This window comes from Phoenix dactylifera, unplaced genomic scaffold, assembly GCF_009389715.1.
Source record: "Phoenix dactylifera cultivar Barhee BC4 unplaced genomic scaffold, palm_55x_up_171113_PBpolish2nd_filt_p 000847F, whole genome shotgun sequence".
Taxonomy (NCBI): domain Eukaryota; kingdom Viridiplantae; phylum Streptophyta; class Magnoliopsida; order Arecales; family Arecaceae; genus Phoenix; species Phoenix dactylifera.
In genome coordinates this window covers 28,512-47,500 of record NW_024068211.1, presented here as the reverse complement: position 1 = coordinate 47,500, position 18,989 = coordinate 28,512, and the positions used below count along the sequence as shown (strand labels likewise).

Sequence of the window (18,989 nt, the reverse complement as noted above, 5' to 3'; positions counted from 1 at the left end):
TTTTGGCTCCGGATCTGGTCTCCTTCTCCAATCTTGCTCGAGATCGACGTATTGTTTATTCAATTTCGTCGGATTATATGTCCGGCGGCCGAGCGGAGGCGAAATGCTCGGGTCAGCCATCGGGGCAGATCTTCCAGCCGATCAAGAGGCCAAGCTTTGTGTCGCCCGATGAGTACCACCGGTTCTCCTCCACTGGAGGCCGGCCGGCCACCGGTGAGGTGGCCGAGGCCGCCGTTGTCAAGACTCCAGTGAGTGTAGTTCGGCGATTTGGGGTTTTTTGTACTAGTGCTAAAATGACTTGTATCAGTGCTTTGGTTCGGATTTGATTCTTATCATTTTTATTTTTGCAATTAGTTATAATATATGGTTAATTTAATTGATAGATTGCTTCATCTCTTCCTGCTTTTATTTTGTTTTATTTTTTGAGATTAAGGAAGATGAGTTGGTAGGTAAGTCGTGTATATATGTTGGGTTACTTGATATGCTTTTGTTGTTTCCATAAAACAGTGAAGTACTTGTTTGGTTACAAAAAATTTCTTCCTTTCCCTTACTTTAGCTTTGCAATTATTGAATCAAAACAATTAATTGTTCTATGTTTCCTATTATCCTCCTGTGATGTTTCTGCAGGCCAATAGTTTGTTTGTGAAAGTATGTGCTTGGAGTCATTCTCTTTGGAATCTTGCTTGTGTTCATTTGGGCCATGTGAGATGCTTTTGCAAATAACGATGCACAGAATAACATAGGACTATTGGTACATATGGCACAGTGATGAATGCTGTGTCAATGAAAGTTTCATGGCATCTATGATCAGACTGATCTATATTTATTGAATAATAAATCTTTTTTCTAGCTTTTGAGAGGTATTCAAAATTTAGGTATACTTTAGAGGCCTCTCCTTGAAGTCATGTGCTATGATGATGCATAATTGCTACACCAGGAAGACAAAGGTTTCCATATGAAACAGAGCAAGGTCAAGTTAGCTTGTCCCAACAAAGGAAGACTGTTATGAAGACTGTTATGCTACCTAGGATGCTGAACCATTGCAAGAAGAAGACATGCTTTCCGAGGAAAATTAAATATTACATGCATTTCTGAAACTTTATGGAAAAAGAAAGTTTTAAGAAATTTGGTGGTGGAAAGAAGATTATATCTATAGGAAACAATAAATTGAAAATAGAGGTAATTAGTCAGAGAAAGATTTCAATGGTTTTATTATGTAAATATGATATATGGAGATGTATATAGTGGATTTAGTTATAGTCATTTGTGTGTACACCCCCTTAAAGGGAAAAACGTAAAGAAGCAATCGAGATAGATGGACTGGTTAATGCAGGAATCCAGAGGGAGAAAGGATGTGTATGCATGGGTGCATTTTTGAATCCTCATTACCTGAGCTACCGAACCATATTCAATACATGATTTTCAATTGCAAGTTGGGTATGCACTGGGGGATAATCTGCCAAATGTTGGATCCCGTTTAATTAAACCCTGATCCCGTTTAATTAGAACCCACATCTTGACAAGTGTCCCTTGAATTTTGTAAATCTTGATAATCACAAGGGCATTACGGTATTTTCACAGCAGTGAAGAGTTACCTTGATGGGGGGTGACTCTTCACGGGTGTAACCACCTGCAGCGTTTGGTCCCTGGAGAGGGCTATAAATAGCCTGTTAGACCCCTTCTCAAAACACGCATTAAGTGCTCTCTCTCCAGAAGATTACTCGCTAACCTTTGTTCAGATCACCGGTGATCGAGACTGCGCACGCATTTCAAAGCCCAGAGCGCAATTAAAGATGGATTTAGCGAATCAAGGTATGATTTATAATTCATTAAGTTAATCAATTCCATCAATGGTATCAGAGCGGGTGGATTGGATTCCAAAATAAATCATACCCATTTGGTTCGCTGGACGGTGGTGCTTTGGACACTGATGTTATTTACCCATATGAAAGAATTTTTTCTGACCGATGTGGGACTAAATACTTCATCTTCTTTCCCCTCCTTTCACCTCGAATAAAGAAAAATGAGGAAGGGAGACAGTGGCCAACAGGGCCACCATCCCCATCCTACCCGGTGGCCAACAGGGCCACCGTCCAGCCACCGCGTCCCCGGCCGCCGCTACGGCCCGCCCCTCGACGAGCCGGCATCGGCTGCAACCCGCCGTGGCCGCCATGGCCACCGCGGGCAAAGAAGAAAAAAAAAAAAAAAAAAAAAATCGGCCGCCATGGCCTGCGGCCCGCAGCCACCGCGTCCCCGGCCGCTGCCAGCGGCGCCAGCCGCGCCACCCACGGCGCCCGCAGCACGGCCTCCGGCCGACGCCTCTGCGGCCCGCGACCGCGGGCTGTGGCCGCACCCTGCGGCCGAACCCCGCGGCCTCCGCGGCCGACCCCGGCCTCCGGCCCCGCCTTGTGGCCGCCCCGCGGCCTGCTGCCATGCCTACGGCCGGCGGTGGCGGTTGCGCCGCCGTCGTTTAGGAGAGCCTTCTCCTCTTTTCGTTTGGGGAAGATGAACAGTGAAGGGATTAACGGGTTTCGGGTTTTCTAAACCCGCAACCCGAATCCGGTTAATTTAAAAAAAAAAAAAAGGTGAAGGGATTAACAGGTTTCGGGTTATTGGGCTTCGCCCCGCAACCCGAAACCCGAATCCTTTTGACTAAACTGTGAGTTTTGCACAGAAACCCCTGACAATATGTTATTCTGAACAAGGGGATTCCGAAATTCATCTATGGTCCCCAGACGAAAGATAAATTACAGAAAGGTCCTAAAATATATTTATTTGATCCCTGTACTTAGGATTTATTACAGAACAGTACACCGATTATTACATATTGGTCCCTGTAATGAATTTATTACATAAATGATCAATTTAGATGCTTTCTTATGATGATACATGATTGTTTAAATTATTCATATTTTTCATGATAAAAGGATGATATATGCATGAGACGAGCCAAAGCATCTTATATAAATGATTAAATTTTTGCATATTTGTGGTGACGAGCCAAAGCATCCCATAAATTTTAGAATGCTTTAGTTTAATCAATAAAGAGTCTTTTTATCATCATCTCATGAAATTGAATAGTTGCATCATATATAATGAACCGGCCCCAAAGGGAAATCATTATACAAAGTTAATGATGGGATGAAATAATGTTATTAGTATGATATTTATGATGAAATCTTGTTGCCCAAAGGCCTTGAATTCCTCATTAACATTGAACAATATCTAGTAAAATTTTATCCATTGAATAACGGTGTCTAAGAAAAGCTTGTCAAAAAGGCATACGTGCCTAAGAAAGGCTGGTACTTAAGTGAGCCTAGTGCTCCACCACCGATCTGGAGCTGATCTGGCTGTTATTCTTTGGATTTTTCAACTAGATATATAAAGTTCATTAAATATCATACTTAATACATTAGTTTTATCGTAAAGGGGTAAATCATGTAAAGTTAATTTTGATTTACTCACTAAATTGCTAATATGGGTTAGTGATTTAGATAAGGTTTTAGCGTAATTATAGCATGCATATTGATAGTAAGCGTATGTTTTGCAGCTTTGTTTCCGACAGTTTTTTCACAATCTACATCATGCATCCCAATACTTAATGGTTCAAATTTCTCGGAATGGAAAGAAAGGCTGACATTTACTTTAGGGTGCATGGATATTGATCTGGCACTTCGTGAGGACATGCCACCTGTCCCCACGGAGGAAACTACGCCAGAGGAGAAAAAGTTGTATGAGAGGTGGGAGCGGTCAAACCGCTTAAGTCTTTTACTCATACAAAATCATATCTCCAGAAAGATAAGGGCTCAATTCCAGATTGCAAAACTGCAAGAGAATTCTTAACAGCAGTAGAAGAGCAATTTGTGAGTTCAAAGAAAGCCCTAGCCAGTACCTTAATATCAAGGTTTGCTTCCTTAAAGTATAATGATAATGGTGGCATACGCGAGCACATTATGGAATTACGTGACATCGCTGCCCAATTAAAATCATTGGAAGTAGACATGTCAGAAACTTTTCTTGTACACTTTGTCCTTAATTCTCTGCCTATGGAGTATGCACCATTTAAGATCTCATACAACACACATACAGAAAAATGGACTATGAATCAACTTCTAGCCATGTGTGTTGATGAGGAGCAGAGAATAAAACAAGAGAGGCAAGAGAGTGTTTATCTCACCTCTCATAAGGGAAAAGGACATAAAGAGGTCGGCAGTACCAGTCATCATATTCCTGTTAAGAAGAAGAAAATGAAAGTGTCAGCCAAAGTGACTGACAAAAGGCAAATAAAGTGCTTCTTCTGTAAGAAACAAGGACATTTGAAAAAGGACTGCATCAAGTACAAGAAATGGCTCGAAAAGAAAGGTACTTTTCTTTCCTTAGTGTGTTATGAATCAAATTTTATTGATGTACCTCATAACACATGGTGGATTGACTCTGGTGCTACTATCCATATATGTAAACTTTGCAGGGATTGTTGAACAAAAGAATTCCAACGGAAAGTGAGCGAAGCATCATAATGGGAAATAAGATGCATTCACATGTGGAAGCTGTTGGAACGTTCAAATTGACCTTAAAGACTGGCCATATTTTGTATCTAGAAAATACCTTCTATGTACCTGGATTTTCAAGAAACTTAATATCTGTTTCTAAACTTACTTCCTTTGGATATACCGTTTCATTTGGACGGTCTTTTGTAAACCTTTCTTTGAATAATATTGTTGTTGGTAATTGCTTGTTAGAGGATGGTTTATTCAAATTAGACCTTGATACATCCTTTGAGCTATCCCTTTTATCCCTGCAAAATAAAGATCATTATGGATTAAAACGTAGCCTAATAAATGAAAATTCCTCTATGTTATGGCACCGAAGATTAGGCCATATCTCCATAAAAAGAATCAAGAGATTAGTAAATGATGGAATTTTACCAACTCTTGACTATGGTGATTTTGAAACTTGTTTAGACTGCATCAAGGGAAAGCAGACTAACAAGTTTAAGAAAGGTGCCATTAGAAGTACAAATTTATTGGATCTCATACATACAGATATATGTGGGCCCTTTTCGACCCCATGTTTTACTGGTCATAAGTATTTTATCACCTTTATTGATGATTACTCACGCTATGGGTATCTCTACTTGTTGTATGACAAGGCTGAGGCATTAAATGCCTTTAAGCTTTTCAAAACAGAGGTAGAGTTACAACTTGATAAAAAGATTAAAGTTGTGAGATCAGATAGAGGTGGTGAATACTACGGTAGGTATACTGAAACTGGACAACATTTAGGTCCATTTGCTCGATTTCTTCAAGAGCAAGGTATAGTTGCACAATATACTATGCCTGGTACTCCTGATCAAAATGGAGTTGCGGAAAGAAGAAACCGAACATTAATGGAGATGGTAAGAAGTATGATTAGTCACTCAACTCTCCCAATTTCTCTGTGGGGTGATGCCTTAAAAACCGCTGCGTATATTCTAAACAGGGTTCCTACTAAAGCTGTCTCAAAAACACCCTATGAAGTTTGGACAGGTAGGAAACCTAGTTTAAGACATCTACATATTTGGGGGTGTCAAGCTGAGGCAAGGGTGTACAACCCACAAGAGAAAAAGTTGGACTTTAGAACCATTAGTTGTTATTTTATTGGTTATCCAGAAAAGTCCAAGGGATACAGATTTTATTGTCCTAATCATACTTTGAGGATTGTGGAGACAAGAAATGCTAGATTCCTTGAAAATGACCAAATCAGTGGGAGTATAACACCTCAAGAAATTAATTTTGAGGAAAAGCAAACTCCGTATGGTGTGCAAGATTCAAATAAGCAGCCAATGATTCCTCTACCTATCATTGATAATGATTTGGAGGAGGATGAGTCTACTATTAATGTTCCACTTGAATCTGTGCCAGTTATCACTGAGAATGTTGCTCCTCCACCTATAGAACCAGTGGATCAAGAAGCAACTTTAAGAAGGTCATCAAGGGTAAGGAGATCTCCAATTCCACCAGATTATATAGTATACCTTCAAGAAAATGATTATGACATTGGCAATATAGATGATCCAATAAATTTCTCACAAGCCATAAATTCAGTAAATTCCTCCAAATGGCTAGATGCTATGAAAGATGAGATAGATTCTATGGCTAAAAACAATGTTTGGAATCTTGTTGAACTACCTCCTGGGGCTACTGCAGTACGCTGCAAATGGGTTTTTAAAACCAAAAGAGACTCCAAGGGTAAGGTAGAGCGACATAAGGCCAGACTTGTTGCCAAAGGATTTACTCAAAAGGAGGGTATTGATTATCATGAAACCTTCTCTCCAGTTTCAAAGAAGGATTCTTTAAGGATAATTATGGCTTTGGTGGCTCATTTTGACTTAGAGCTGCACCAAATGGATGTGAGAACTGCATTTCTTAATGGAGATTTAGAGGAAGAAGTTTATATGAAACAACCTGAAGGTTTTATTTCAGAAGGTCAGAGTCAAAAAGTTTGCAAGCTAAATAAGTCTATATATGGACTCAAGCAATCATCCCGACAGTGGTATCTTAAGTTCAATAACGTCATTTCTACATTTGGCTTTGTAGAAAATGTTGTTGATAGATGTATTTATCTTAAGATCAGTGGGAGTCGATTTATTTTTCTAGTCCTATATGTAGATGACATTTTGCTTGCTAGCAGTGATTTGGCATTGCTTAGAGAGACTAAGCAATTTCTCTCCAGCAATTTTGATATGAAGGATATGGGTGAAGCCTCATATGTCATCGGCATTGAGGTTCATAGAGATAGATCTAAGGGAAAAGTTTGTCTATCTCAAAAAGCCTACATTAAGAAAATGTTGGAGAGATTTGGTATGGAAAATTCCAAACCAAGCCCAGTGCCTATTACTAAAGGTGAAAAGTTGAGCCAATCACAATCTCCGAGGAATGAAATTGAAAGGGAGCATATGAAAGCTTTTCCATATGCTTCACTAATTGGGACTTTAATGTATGCTCAAGTCTGTACCAGACCTGATATAGCATATGTTGTGGGATTACTGGGGAGATTTCAAGCTAATCCAGGAATGGAACATTGGAGAGCTGCAAAGAAAGTATTGAGATATCTTCAAGGAACTCAAGATCATATGCTCACATACAACAAATCCGATCTTTTGGAGATAGTTGGATACTCAGACTCAGACTTTGCGGGATGTCCAGATAGTAGAAAATCAACATCAGGTTATATCTTTCTACTAGCTGGTGGTGCAGTCTCGTGGAAGAGTTCGAAGCAAAAGATGACAGCTGCTTCAACAATGGAGGCTGAGTTATTAGCATGCTATGATGCAGTTACACAGGCTATTTGGTTGAGGAACTTTATCGCTGGCCTACAGATCGTGGACACTATTTCACGGCCCATAAAGTTATATTGTGATAATTTAGCAGCAGTTTCCTCAATAAAGAATAACAAGATATCTAATGGAAATAAGCACATGGAGGTGAAATATCTTGTTATAAAGGAAAAATGTGAAGACCATAAAGTTTCAGTTCAATACATCAATACTGTGCTTATGTTAGCAGATCCTTTGACCAAAGCAATAGCTCCGGGATTGCACAAGGAGCATGTTGGTCAAATGGGCCTTTTCTGTATAAATTAATTGATGTATTATTGTGCACATTTTAGATGGTTGTAAATCACATATATTATATTTTCTGCTTTAATGAATTCATATGGTTTATGCATACTATGGTAGCAGAAATTGTGACCAAAGAATGAATTTTATGAGAAGTTCATTCATAAGGGTTTGGTTATGATGGTTTAGTAATATAGTGATCATGGAAGGTTATACGCCGATCAAATAGGTGTTATTTCCGCCATTGTTCGTATTATTATTCTCAAAGTAATCAAACGTAAAGCTTGCCCAAATTGATATCAGGATAGAAAGAACACGCGTATACAGATTATAAAATTCAAGTACTAAGGATATTTCACTTGTCAATATGGTACGAATGGGAGAATGTTGGGATCCCGTCAAGTTGTGGCCCACATTGACAAATGGCGTCAATATGGTCCAAGTGGGAGAATGTTGGATCCCGTTTAATTAAACCCTGATCCCGTTTAATTAGAACCCACATCTTGACAAGTGTCCCTTGAATTTTGTAAATCTTGATAATCACAAGGGCATTACGGTATTTTCACAGCAGTGAAGAGTTACCTTGATGGGGGGTGACTCTTCACGGGTGTAACCACCTGCAGCGTTTGGTCCCTGGAGAGGGCTATAAATAGCCTGTTAGACCCCTTCTCAAAACACGCATTAAGTGCTCTCTCTCCAGAAGATTACTCGCTAACCTTTGTTCAGATCACCGGTGATCGAGACTGCGCACGCATTTCAAAGCCCAGAGCGCAATTAAAGATGGATTTAGCGAATCAAGGTATGATTTATAATTCATTAAGTTAATCAATTCCATCACCACAACCTAAAGAGATGGGTTACATTTTGCAGCAATTTGACCTGTTGAGTTACTTTTATAATGTAAATTAATAATGGATAAGTTAATATTTAAGTATGCGTTATGTTGAAGGCCCAATCATTTTATGGAATCTTGGTTGCCAGTCCTAATATGTGATTGATAAATTCCAGTCACCGCACTCATTGTTACAGAGAAGAGTAAAAGATGCTAGTAAACATGCTTTTGTTTAAATGTGAATAGAGGTATGAGTTAGGTAGAGACCAAGGTCACAAAGGTTTGATATGTTGGAAATTTGGTATGTGTGCCCAACAAGTTTGACCTGCTAATGGTTATAAGTTGATCAGTGATGACTCATTGGTGGGAGTTTGGTAGTTATGAAACTCATGCATCTTAACTAATTAGTCTAACCCTTGCTAGACTCCAACTTGGCCACCCTATATTTTCTTATAGGTGGTGACTTGAATGGTCATGATGGAAAAATAGTAGAAGATAAAAATGATACTTGTTGGATGAGCACTTGGACTGAGCTATTCAACTAAGGAATAGACATTTGAGCTCTTACCTTATAAGTTGGCAGGAATAAGTAAATGTTTAAGTAGAAAGCTGATCATGTACTTCTAGGATTGGATAGTTGGTATGTTTAAATAATTTATCCTTCACTAAGTGAAGAGGTGTTTACATGCATGGTTTGTAAGTTGATACCAAGAGAAAAGGTTAATCACATGACTCTGGCTAGTGGCTAGAAATTGGTGCACTGGAGAAAAGTATAGGGGGATGGATTCAGAAAAGTAAAATATCAAATTATTTAGAAATGACCACATTTACACCAACTATGACACATTGTCAGCTTCAAGTTTTTATTAAGGAGTTGCAAATGCACTTTATATAGAAAAGGATTTTTTGGTGGATAATTGGGGTCCAAAAAGTGATAAAAGGAATGAGATTTTGTTTTGAAAGAGTTGCAGCTGTTGAATGACTAGGACTTGGAAGATGTGCTCTACATAAGCAAAATAAGATATACTTGAGGAAGGTTAGATATGCATATTATACTTATTTACTTGATTTTTTGGCTTTCAAAAGTGATAGGAGATCTACATATGAGCTTTAGGTTATGATATAATTTAAGTGAAGGATGGTGAGATTAACAGACTATTGATAGGTTATTTTAGGAGAATTGTGGATTAAATCATATGATTCATGAGCCTATAATTTAAGTCCTTGAAAAGAGAAGACATCAACTGCTTGGAAATTTTTCAGAGTTTAATGGATTAAAAAATTTAATTGCATTGCAATGACTCCTTTTCACTTCTTTCTCCTCACACCTGCTCATCTCACCCCTTTAGTATATCATACTTGTCATTTATTATGCTTCTCAAAACTGATATTTCAATAACCATGCTGTGGTTTGTGCTATTTTGTTATTGTTGCCTAAGTTCCTTGCCAGTTATGGCCATATTCTTATAGTGATATCTGTAATATATTGGTTGGCAAATTTGATCTGGTGATAGAAGAACATTTCTTTTGTTTTTTTTTCTCTTGTTTTTGAACTTGAAGAGGGGCAGATGCAGAACCCACCTCCTTTTATTACAGTGTAGATGGGATTTGAACCCAGCGACGTTACCCACATGATAGAAGAATTTCACATAACGAGATGTGATTATTGATCAGTTATTTGAAGACATCAGTAGGACTTAATGCTTTAATGGAGAGATTTGATGAGTGCATTAGCTATCCTGGCTTATTCTTTTTCCTGTTCATGAGGGAACCTCCATCTTATAGACAATGATAATTGGTGAAGAGCCGATGTTGAAGAGGTGAGATTTTTACCATGTCCTTCATCCTCTTCCTTAGAGATTCCACCAAAAAAAAATCTGCTGAATGCGGAAGTAGATATTCATGTTGGACCTAGAAAATGTGTCATGTACGGGTTCAGGGAAGTTTGTCTTAAAAAAAGTTAAATAAAAGAAAACTTAGGAAGCAGGTGCAAAGATGAGTTACTGAGGATTTGGAAGTGGGTGAACCATACTGAATGAAAGAATCCTGCTACTAAGGGTTGGGCCTTGGTGACAAATGCATGATAGTCCAACCAAAAGGGATATCCATCCCTACAGCAGTATCTTTAGAAACTATCTATCTTCATTCATCTGCATTCGTTCATACAGGCCATCGTTCCAAGAAGATCTGTGGTGTTTTATTTGGCGACTGTTTTCCTTTCAAAATATTTGGGGTTCATTCAGTCAAAAGATTTCTTCATGACGAGCTGTAAGCAGAAGGCAGACCTACAACCTGTGTGTTTGTGGCACATAAAATTGAAAATGACGGTGTGGATTAAACATCCGGAAGACATATTGATTTTTCTTTTTATTGTGGTGAAAGGAGTGGATAGTAGTCTCTTTTCCTTTAAATTTGAATTTTTTACTAACTCTTTGTCCAAGCTTCATGGAACTGAAGAATTTGTGGAATGACCTTTGTAAGTACCAGAATTGGTGCATTGATGCATGTGAGAGAGAAGATGGATGGCTGTGATCAAGGAAACCCCTAAAGTTGAGGAGATAGGATTCTTGGCAATGGATTTCCAGTTTCTTAAGTGTGCACAGTTTTTCCTTTTCTTCCACCAATCTTGAGAGAAAAGAGAGTTTGTGATGCCGGTGTCTTGGGAGTTGGAGCCCCGATTGCTTTCGAAGACCTTTTTTTTTCGCATTTGGTTTCCTCTCTATTGTAATTACACCTTATACAACTCAACATTCCCTTTGGAGGATGACTATTTGCAAAAAGTTTGCTTTATCTTACTGTATAGATTTTGCCACTTTTTGTCTTTTGTAAGTTGAGTTTGGAGTCATAGAATGGTTCAAATTGCTTGTGAAGTGGAATTTTTTTTTTTAAAATTTCTGATTTCCTTGATCCAATCTTGAGTGTGAACATACAAACATGACATATTTGCGAGTGCATGTAACAATGACTTTCATAAGCAGTGTGAAACAGGATTGGAACTGCCTAAGTTTTAAGTCCAGGGCCATATGTGATGTCTGTATGAAATTTTTATTTGAAATTGTTGAGTTTTAGGTGATTAAATTTAGTTTAGGTGAAAAAATATGTTGTTACAACTATGGGATCATAGTAAAGTTGATTTTTTAGGTGGATTAAAATTAGTTTTTTAGGTCAAAAATATATTTTACAAATATTGGGATAACAGTAACCTTGTTCTAAACCTATTTGGGATTATGAAATATTGTTACCTGGTTTTAATCCATGTTGGATTAATCATTGTTTAGACTTCTTTTTAGCTCCTTCTAGGTAATTGTAGAGTCACAAATTTTAGATCAGTCTTTAATCAAATATTCAAATATAACATCTTGTGTGTTTTTTGTGCATGTTTTTTCTTGTTTTTAGATATTCTTCTTCTTCTTCTTCGAATATAATATCTGTATGAGTTTTTTCTCGATCAAAATATTCGAGGATAACATCTGTGTGTGTTATTTTGTGGGTGTTTTTTCTTGCTTTTAAATATTCTTCTTCTGCTGCTGCTGCTGCTGCTTCTTCTTCTTTTTCTGCTGCTGCTTCTCCTTCTTCTGCTTCTTCTCCTCCTTTGTTTTCATTTCTGCATGAGATGACTTTGATTTGTTATGGCTATAGATTACTCCATGAGATGTGGCTGATTTGTTATGGCTTTAGATTACTGCATGTGAGAAGGCTTGTTTGTTATGGCTATGGACTAAGGATTGTGCAAACAAGTTTCCATTTTTTGCATCAACATAGTGTTTTCAGGATGGTTTTCAGAATAATGGTTTCAAGGGGTTTCTGCATGAGATGAGGCTTATTTATTATGGCTATAGACTAAGATTGTGCAAACGAGTTTCACCATTTGAACGAATATAGTTCAGTTGGCAAATGTTTGAAGCATCTACTAATGATGGTTCACTTTGATAGGATAGAATGCTGTATTTTTAAATTTGAAAATGGTGACTCTTTTTCAGTTCCCTTCTGAATATCTCATTGGAGGTTAGTTTGCTCAGCTTTTGTTAATCAGACTTGTATGCAGTGTTAACTAGCTATGTATGCAGAGCTACAAGTTTAGTTTTCCAAGTATAATTTGGTTCAGAGAAGCCAAGTTTTCTTGAAAAGTTAGAAGTTCTTGAATGTTTTATAAATGAATTTAGTAAAATGCATTAGTTTTTTGTGCAATCACATAGACCTCATTTGGCATTGTTGTAGGTTGTTAGGGATTTTGTCTATAGAGATTTGGGCATAGAGCATTTGCTAGTAGAGCTTTTTTATAAAAAAGTTGTCTACTATTTGTAACTACATTTCTGAAATGCTGTAGAACTTTAACATCTGTTTGGTAACTAAATTTGAGAAAGTACTTTTAGTATCGGAAAATAATAATAAAGGACACTACATAGTACTTTCAATTATCGAACTATTTTGTCCTATCAAAACCTATTATTGAAAGTATTCTTAATTTAGAAATTAGTTATTTTGATATTTTAATCTAAGTATATAATACATAATAAATTTTTATATTTATTACAAAAATGTAACAATATTTCTATAATATTATCAATATTATAATAATATTATCTTGTTATAATATGATAAACTAGAATAATAATAATAATGATGTAATACAAGATAATACAATACTGTACAATATTATTATTATGTTATATTATTATTATATTGTATTATCATTATCAGAACTGTTATTATAAAGTATTATTAATTTGTAAATTATTTCTTTATATTTTAATCTTAATAATATAATAAATAAATTCAAAATTCTTAATTGCATGATTACGGTAGAAAGACACCAAATAAAATGGTTATAGCAAGAAAAAGTATTTTAAATTAATATTTTAAAAAATTTCATTGTTGGGCGTTCGAATCTAGGTCTATTGAGTGAGCTTTCTTGTTCTGAAGAAAAAGCTCCCATGCGCATCTCAGGTAGATCTTTTGCCCTAAAGCTCCAAATTGGAGCTTTTCCTGGTAGATCTTTGGAAGAGCAAGAAAACTGTTTTAAAATTTCTATCAAACACCTTAAAATTCAACGAAAAGACCTTTTGGCCCAAGAAGTGTTATAGTGTTTGTTGGCAATGTTTAAGCATATGCTACTAATGGTTCATTCTAATTAGGTGGGATTCTGTACTTTTTTAGTTTTGAATTGGTGACTTTTCTCCAGTGCCGTTCTGAATATCTCATTTGAGGTTAGTTTGCTCACTTTTTGTTACGAGACTTGTATGCAGAATTACTAGTTTCTAAGAAATAATCTGATTGAGGAGGATTCAAGTTTTTGCAAAGTTAAAAGTTCTCTAAAGTTCACAAAATTTAGTACAATATGATACTTTTCTACATATAATTTTTTTCTTAATAACAATAAATGTGTTTCACATGCATAGCTTGTAATAGAATGGAAAATCCTTGCTAGAAAATGAGCATCTTTTTTCCCCCTGAATGTTACTTCTCACAAATTTTAATTGTTGTGTGGTTTGAGGTGAGTTTTAAGCAACTGTATTCCATTGGCAGATTGGATAATAGTTCTCTGTACTTTTAAGTCATTGCATTGAAGATAGTAGCTATATAGTTTCGAAATTAGATCAGGGTAAATATGTAGTTTCCAAATTAGATCAGGTCTTCTGTCATAACCAGTTTAACTGGCTGCACAGAAACCAAAACTTTGTTACAAAGAAAGTGAGGCTGTTGGGTAGAGAATAAATCTTTGAAATTCTGAAGCGTCAGGCTCTTCATGGTGTTTGTTTCTTAGGAGCTTTGAGGTTTGAATACTTCTTTGCGCAATGGTATTACTAGAAATACAGCAATTTAAGTGATGAATGAGAATGGAGATTATGGTAATTGGACCTATGTGTTTTGTTTTCTTGCTCTTTCTGATAACTTCTATGCAACTATGTTAGTTCAACAAGATATTAATTACTGATGGTCTAAATAGTTCCTTCTACTTCCAAGAGTTTAGGTGGATCCATGTAATAATTGAGATGCTTCCATCTTATGCTATCATTAGTTATGGAATTGACTAGTGATAATGGTACCCTTTTATCCCATGCAGTTGAAGCAAAAGCTAAAACAAGAAAACACTGAAGCTGCTAAATCAAGCGAGTGGACAACCAGCCCAGGATGTGCTGAATGATTATCAGACCCCTTCAAACACCTGTCTCGGCAAAAGGAGGTAGAGCCTGTGTAGGCTCAAGGTTGCAAGTACAATAAGTCGGGACCTCAAACACTTGTGTCAAATGCAGGTGAGATTATTGCTATTTATGTTATGTTTTGTTTTCAAATCAAGTTCATCAGTAAAAACTTAAATCTTTATCTTTTCCTTGTATGCTCTGGTTGGCAGCATTAGTTGTTGTAATACACTTGGTTCAGATTATACATCTTATCCTTTGAATTTGTTCCTGTTGGATGGGTAAATAAATGAAAATTGATAATTTAGTAAAGAATGATCTGTTAATTTTGCAGGTTACCCTTCTGGTAATCCTGTCACACCTGTTGGTACTTGCCCGCTATGACAACTCTTTAGGTGATCGAAATGACACTTTTATCTGTCTGAGTAACAAGACAATTTACTACTAGTCTCCCCCCACCCCCACCCCCCCTTTTTCCTTTCTTTTAAGCTAAGACAGTTCTAAGAAACCTTCAGGGAATGTTGTTTTGCATGAGCTGAAATCATGTGATGTAATTCTGTTTCAGGACTCCTAACAAAAAAGTTCATCAATTTGCTTAAACGTGCACAGGATGGCATCCTTGATTTGAATAAGGCTGCAGAAACTTTGGAGGTGAGTGGACAGTGTTTTGTAGTAATATATTGTCATATTGGATAGTAATAAGAAGATTTCTACAAGTGCAGGTGCAAAAGCGGCGGAATATATGACATTACAAATGTCCTCGAGGGAATTGGTCTCATAGAGAAGAAACTCAAGAACAGAAATATGTTGGAAGTAATTTATTATTGTGTTTCCACATATTTGTCATTTCATTTTCTTTTGGCTTCTTTATAAACATTTAGAAAAAGGACTTTAAGAATTCCCCAGGTTGGCAAATAAACAAGGAATATTTTGACAGGGGACTTGATGACTCGAGGCCAGCAGAGATTGACGATGCTGTTCAAGTTTACAGGTACATGAATAGCTGTGTTAGTTTCTTTTGGACTCAGATGTGCACCTTTGTCTTTTGATGATACTATGATCATGAATCTGAATGTACTCTCATCTTGCTAGTCCAACATTGCCTGAACTCTGTAAATGTCATGCTAGTTATTCTTTTCTTTTTCCCTGAGAATTATGGTTGGAATGCCACTTTCCAAGTTTGGACCTGCAGATCAAGTCCTGTTTGCATAATACTAGCAGTTTGAGCCTTTCTTTCTAGATGTGAACCTTCCATATCATAACAGGAATATTCAAAGTTTTCTACTTTCTCATTTTCAGGTAGAAGTTGAAAGTCTTTCAAATGAAAGATCACAACTTAGAAAATTATATAAGGTTGTATGTTGCTCAAATTCATAAATTATAATTATCTTTAGGATCTTAATACCTAGCCTGAAACTTATACGTTTTGGCAGTGAAATGCAACAAAAGCTAAGGGATTTTTGTGAAGATGAAAACAATCAGAAGTGGTTCTTGCTTTTTTATCTCATACATGGAAGCTTAGTTGTAATTTTGTAGCCTCTTTGTTCTTTCATTCCTCTCAACTTCAGCAGGTGGCTAATATGTGACTGAAGATGACATCAAGGGCATACCCTGCTTTAAGGTCATCTCATTTGCCTGTAGAACATAATTTCTCAGGGCTGTCAAAGCATTTAGATTCCTGTTCATTTTTAAAGTAACTACTGCTAAAGTACATGCTCTCTCCATCTTGGTTGCAGAATGAAACACTAATCGCAATTAAAGCACCCCATGGCACTACTCTAGAAGTCCCAGATCCTGATGAGGTGGGAAGAGGCATGGAAGGTCTTATAGAAGTAAATGCATTTAGATGTTGTGTTATATTATATTAAAGATTCCTCACTGCATAGCAGGCTGTTGACTATCCCCTGAGAAGATATAGAATTGTTTTGAGAGTACCAATGGGCCCAATAGATGTTTTATCTTGTTTAGGGTAGCACTACTTTCCTTTCTGACATGCACAACTAAAGTAGATTTGCCCCCGGTACAGGCAATTAAGAGTTTCTGGGTATTTTGTTTATTTATGATTATTTCCTTAGTCAATTTGAGGAGAAGTTTGAGGAGTTGAGTGGCATGGGTGGTACCTCAAGCCTGCCACCTATATCAAATTCCAGGCCCTGCTGAGACTGCAGCATCCACGACAGTAACAGAAGGGTGCAGAGGAAAGGTGCTTGAGGTTCAGATCCTCGGAGGATGTGTACAATATCTCAATTCTTCTCAGGACCTTGTTGGCGGATGATGAAGATTGTTCTTCAGATGTTGATGTAAGTGCTTTGATCTTGGATCAGATTTTATCTATGATAAACAACTATCTCAAAAGAACTGCTAATATCTTGACATAGTAATAGTATCAAAGCAATACTATGAGTGTACATGCAAAAGGGACAAGGCTTTAGGCCATAGTTATCAAACTATGACCTAACCATGTTGATTCGGCTTTATAAGCCACATTCATGAATCAGAATAAAGAACAGTTTTCATAGTCTGAGCTTTTTTGTGAGTGGCCTTCAAACTTTACGTCTGTGTGTAGAACCAGCATTATCTATTTGGCCTGATGGATCCTTTTTCTTGCTTTTATATCACCAAACAATATGTTCAATCTGTGATATGGTTGAGTTTGTGGTGAGTTGCTCCTGACTGCCCCTGCCTTATGACCATCCTTTTCATCATGTGAGTGCAGTTTGACCGCTATAAAGGCAAGCAAATTAATTTATTTTCAATATAATGTTTTTGTTCTTTATCTGACCTTTATATTTCATATCCTTGAGTGCTTCAAGTCATTTAAATAATTTTCTTAATATTCTGATGTTTTGCACTAGCAGAACAAAATAATGACAAGGAAATTTGTCTAACAAAATATCCACTAATGATTTATTTTGTTCTTTTACAAAAGAAAAAAGTTCTTCAGAAGGACGGAAAACATAATCAGTCCAACTGTTAGCTGTTTTTTTGTGTACTTGACCCTATCTGGAGCTACATAAAGATCATTAGCTCGTGAGCTAGCTAAGGATCCCACTCTACTTCTGCAATATGCTTTCGTTGATTACTCCATGCTCTTCTTAACAGCTGAAAACTCCGAACCTTAGATAGTGTGCAAATCTGTGCTCTCCTGAAATTATTGAGCTAATATAGTGGCTCTTCATTATATAAGAATATATATTCTCTGTTTTGCAGATTGATGCTGATTACTGGCTTTCCTATCAGATGCTGATGTCAGTATAACAGATATGTGGGGAACATCTCGTATCCTCTTTTTAGTACTTGCCTGTTCTTTCTTCTTTAGTTTTGTGTTCACAGAAAATTAGATCTTGGAAATCCTTAAAACCAATCACAGCCGAAGTTCCATGGGATTGGGGGGCAGGTTTGATGCCAACTTCATGCTGGGTAGCACCAGCATCCCTTGGCCTCAAACTCCATCATCTAGTGTTGCTGAAGTTCTTCCCAGCGGGTAACTCCACTCAGAGATGAATACAGGATTGGTGGAAAATCTAGCAATAGAGGTTTGTTAACTTAACAGAAACTTTACATCTCTGTTGATCTCTCCAATGTTGATGTTTGTTGATAACCCTCTGGTTCGAGATCATTCATTTGGGTTGGTGATTTAATGTTAGTGCAGGATAGGCTACTGGGACAGCTGTTTGTGAAGTTGCAATAGGCTGAGTTAAGCTGCAGTTGAAAGTTGTATAGCTACTCCGACGTATAGCTGAGTAACGTATGTGATCATGAGCAACCGATGAAAAATAAATTTGGATACCTGCTTTTCTGAAGCTATCATGTATGCGGCAACCATATCATTGAGAGTAAGCAACGAATTTGAAAGAATCAGATGGCATCTCTCTCTCTCTCTCTCTCTCTCTCTCTCTCTCTCTCTCTCATGCTTTTGCAAGAAGTTATCCGGTCAGGCTTGTACTCGCCTACTGCATGTATCGTCTCGCAAGTCTATTGATTTAAAGTTACATTGTATGGTTCCGCTTGGCAGCAAATTGAGGGCTTCTCCGTGCCCAGTATTTGTAAGCAGATGTATACGGAGCCTACCTCCTGTGTGTTTCCTTGCTCCGATCTATTGGTTTAAAGTTAGGTTGTATGGTTCTGCTTGTAACATGCCTTCTGCTTTGTAGGGCTGAGCGAATTTATATGCTCTCTCTCTCTCTCTCTCTCTCTCTCTCTCTCTCTCTCTCTCTCCATACAGTCTGTTGGTTTAAAGTGAAGTTTGTATGATTCTGCTTGGATGTAAATCGAGGCCTGCATTGTAGAGTACACATGGCCTCCTCTCAAGGACTGGGTGAACATTAGATGATCTCTTTCTCCTAGTCCAAGCCCCAGTTAACAAACATGAAAAAACTGTTGCCTAGCTTGGTGAAAGGAAATGCTTATGGGTAGGGAT

At 37.2% G+C, this 18,989-nt stretch overlaps 1 protein-coding gene and 1 pseudogene across 1 annotated transcript; both read left to right on the top strand.

The window, feature by feature from the left end:
* Positions 1-17,910, top strand: part of LOC120107384 — an 18,191-nt pseudogene extending 281 nt beyond the window's left edge.
* Positions 3,580-6,019, top strand: LOC120107383. Its single transcript, XM_039120649.1, has 2 exons — positions 3,580-4,362; positions 4,469-6,019. The coding sequence occupies exons 1-2, from the start codon at positions 3,954-3,956 to the stop codon at positions 4,501-4,503; spliced, it is 444 nt and encodes a 147-aa protein (XP_038976577.1). The 5' UTR covers positions 3,580-3,953; the 3' UTR covers positions 4,504-6,019.
* Positions 17,911-18,989: the final 1,079 nt, after the last annotated feature.

What these genes read in the sequence shown, in the direction of transcription:
- LOC120107383 (XM_039120649.1), top strand. Translation starts at nt 3,954, where the DNA reads ATGGAATTACGTGACATCGCTGCCCAATTAAAATCATTGGAAGTAGAC. An exon ending in GAAATGGCTCGAAAAGAAAG is followed by an intron (nt 4,363 to 4,468) that starts GTACTTTTCTTT and finishes TAAACTTTGCAG; the next exon opens with GGATTGTTGAACAAAAGAAT.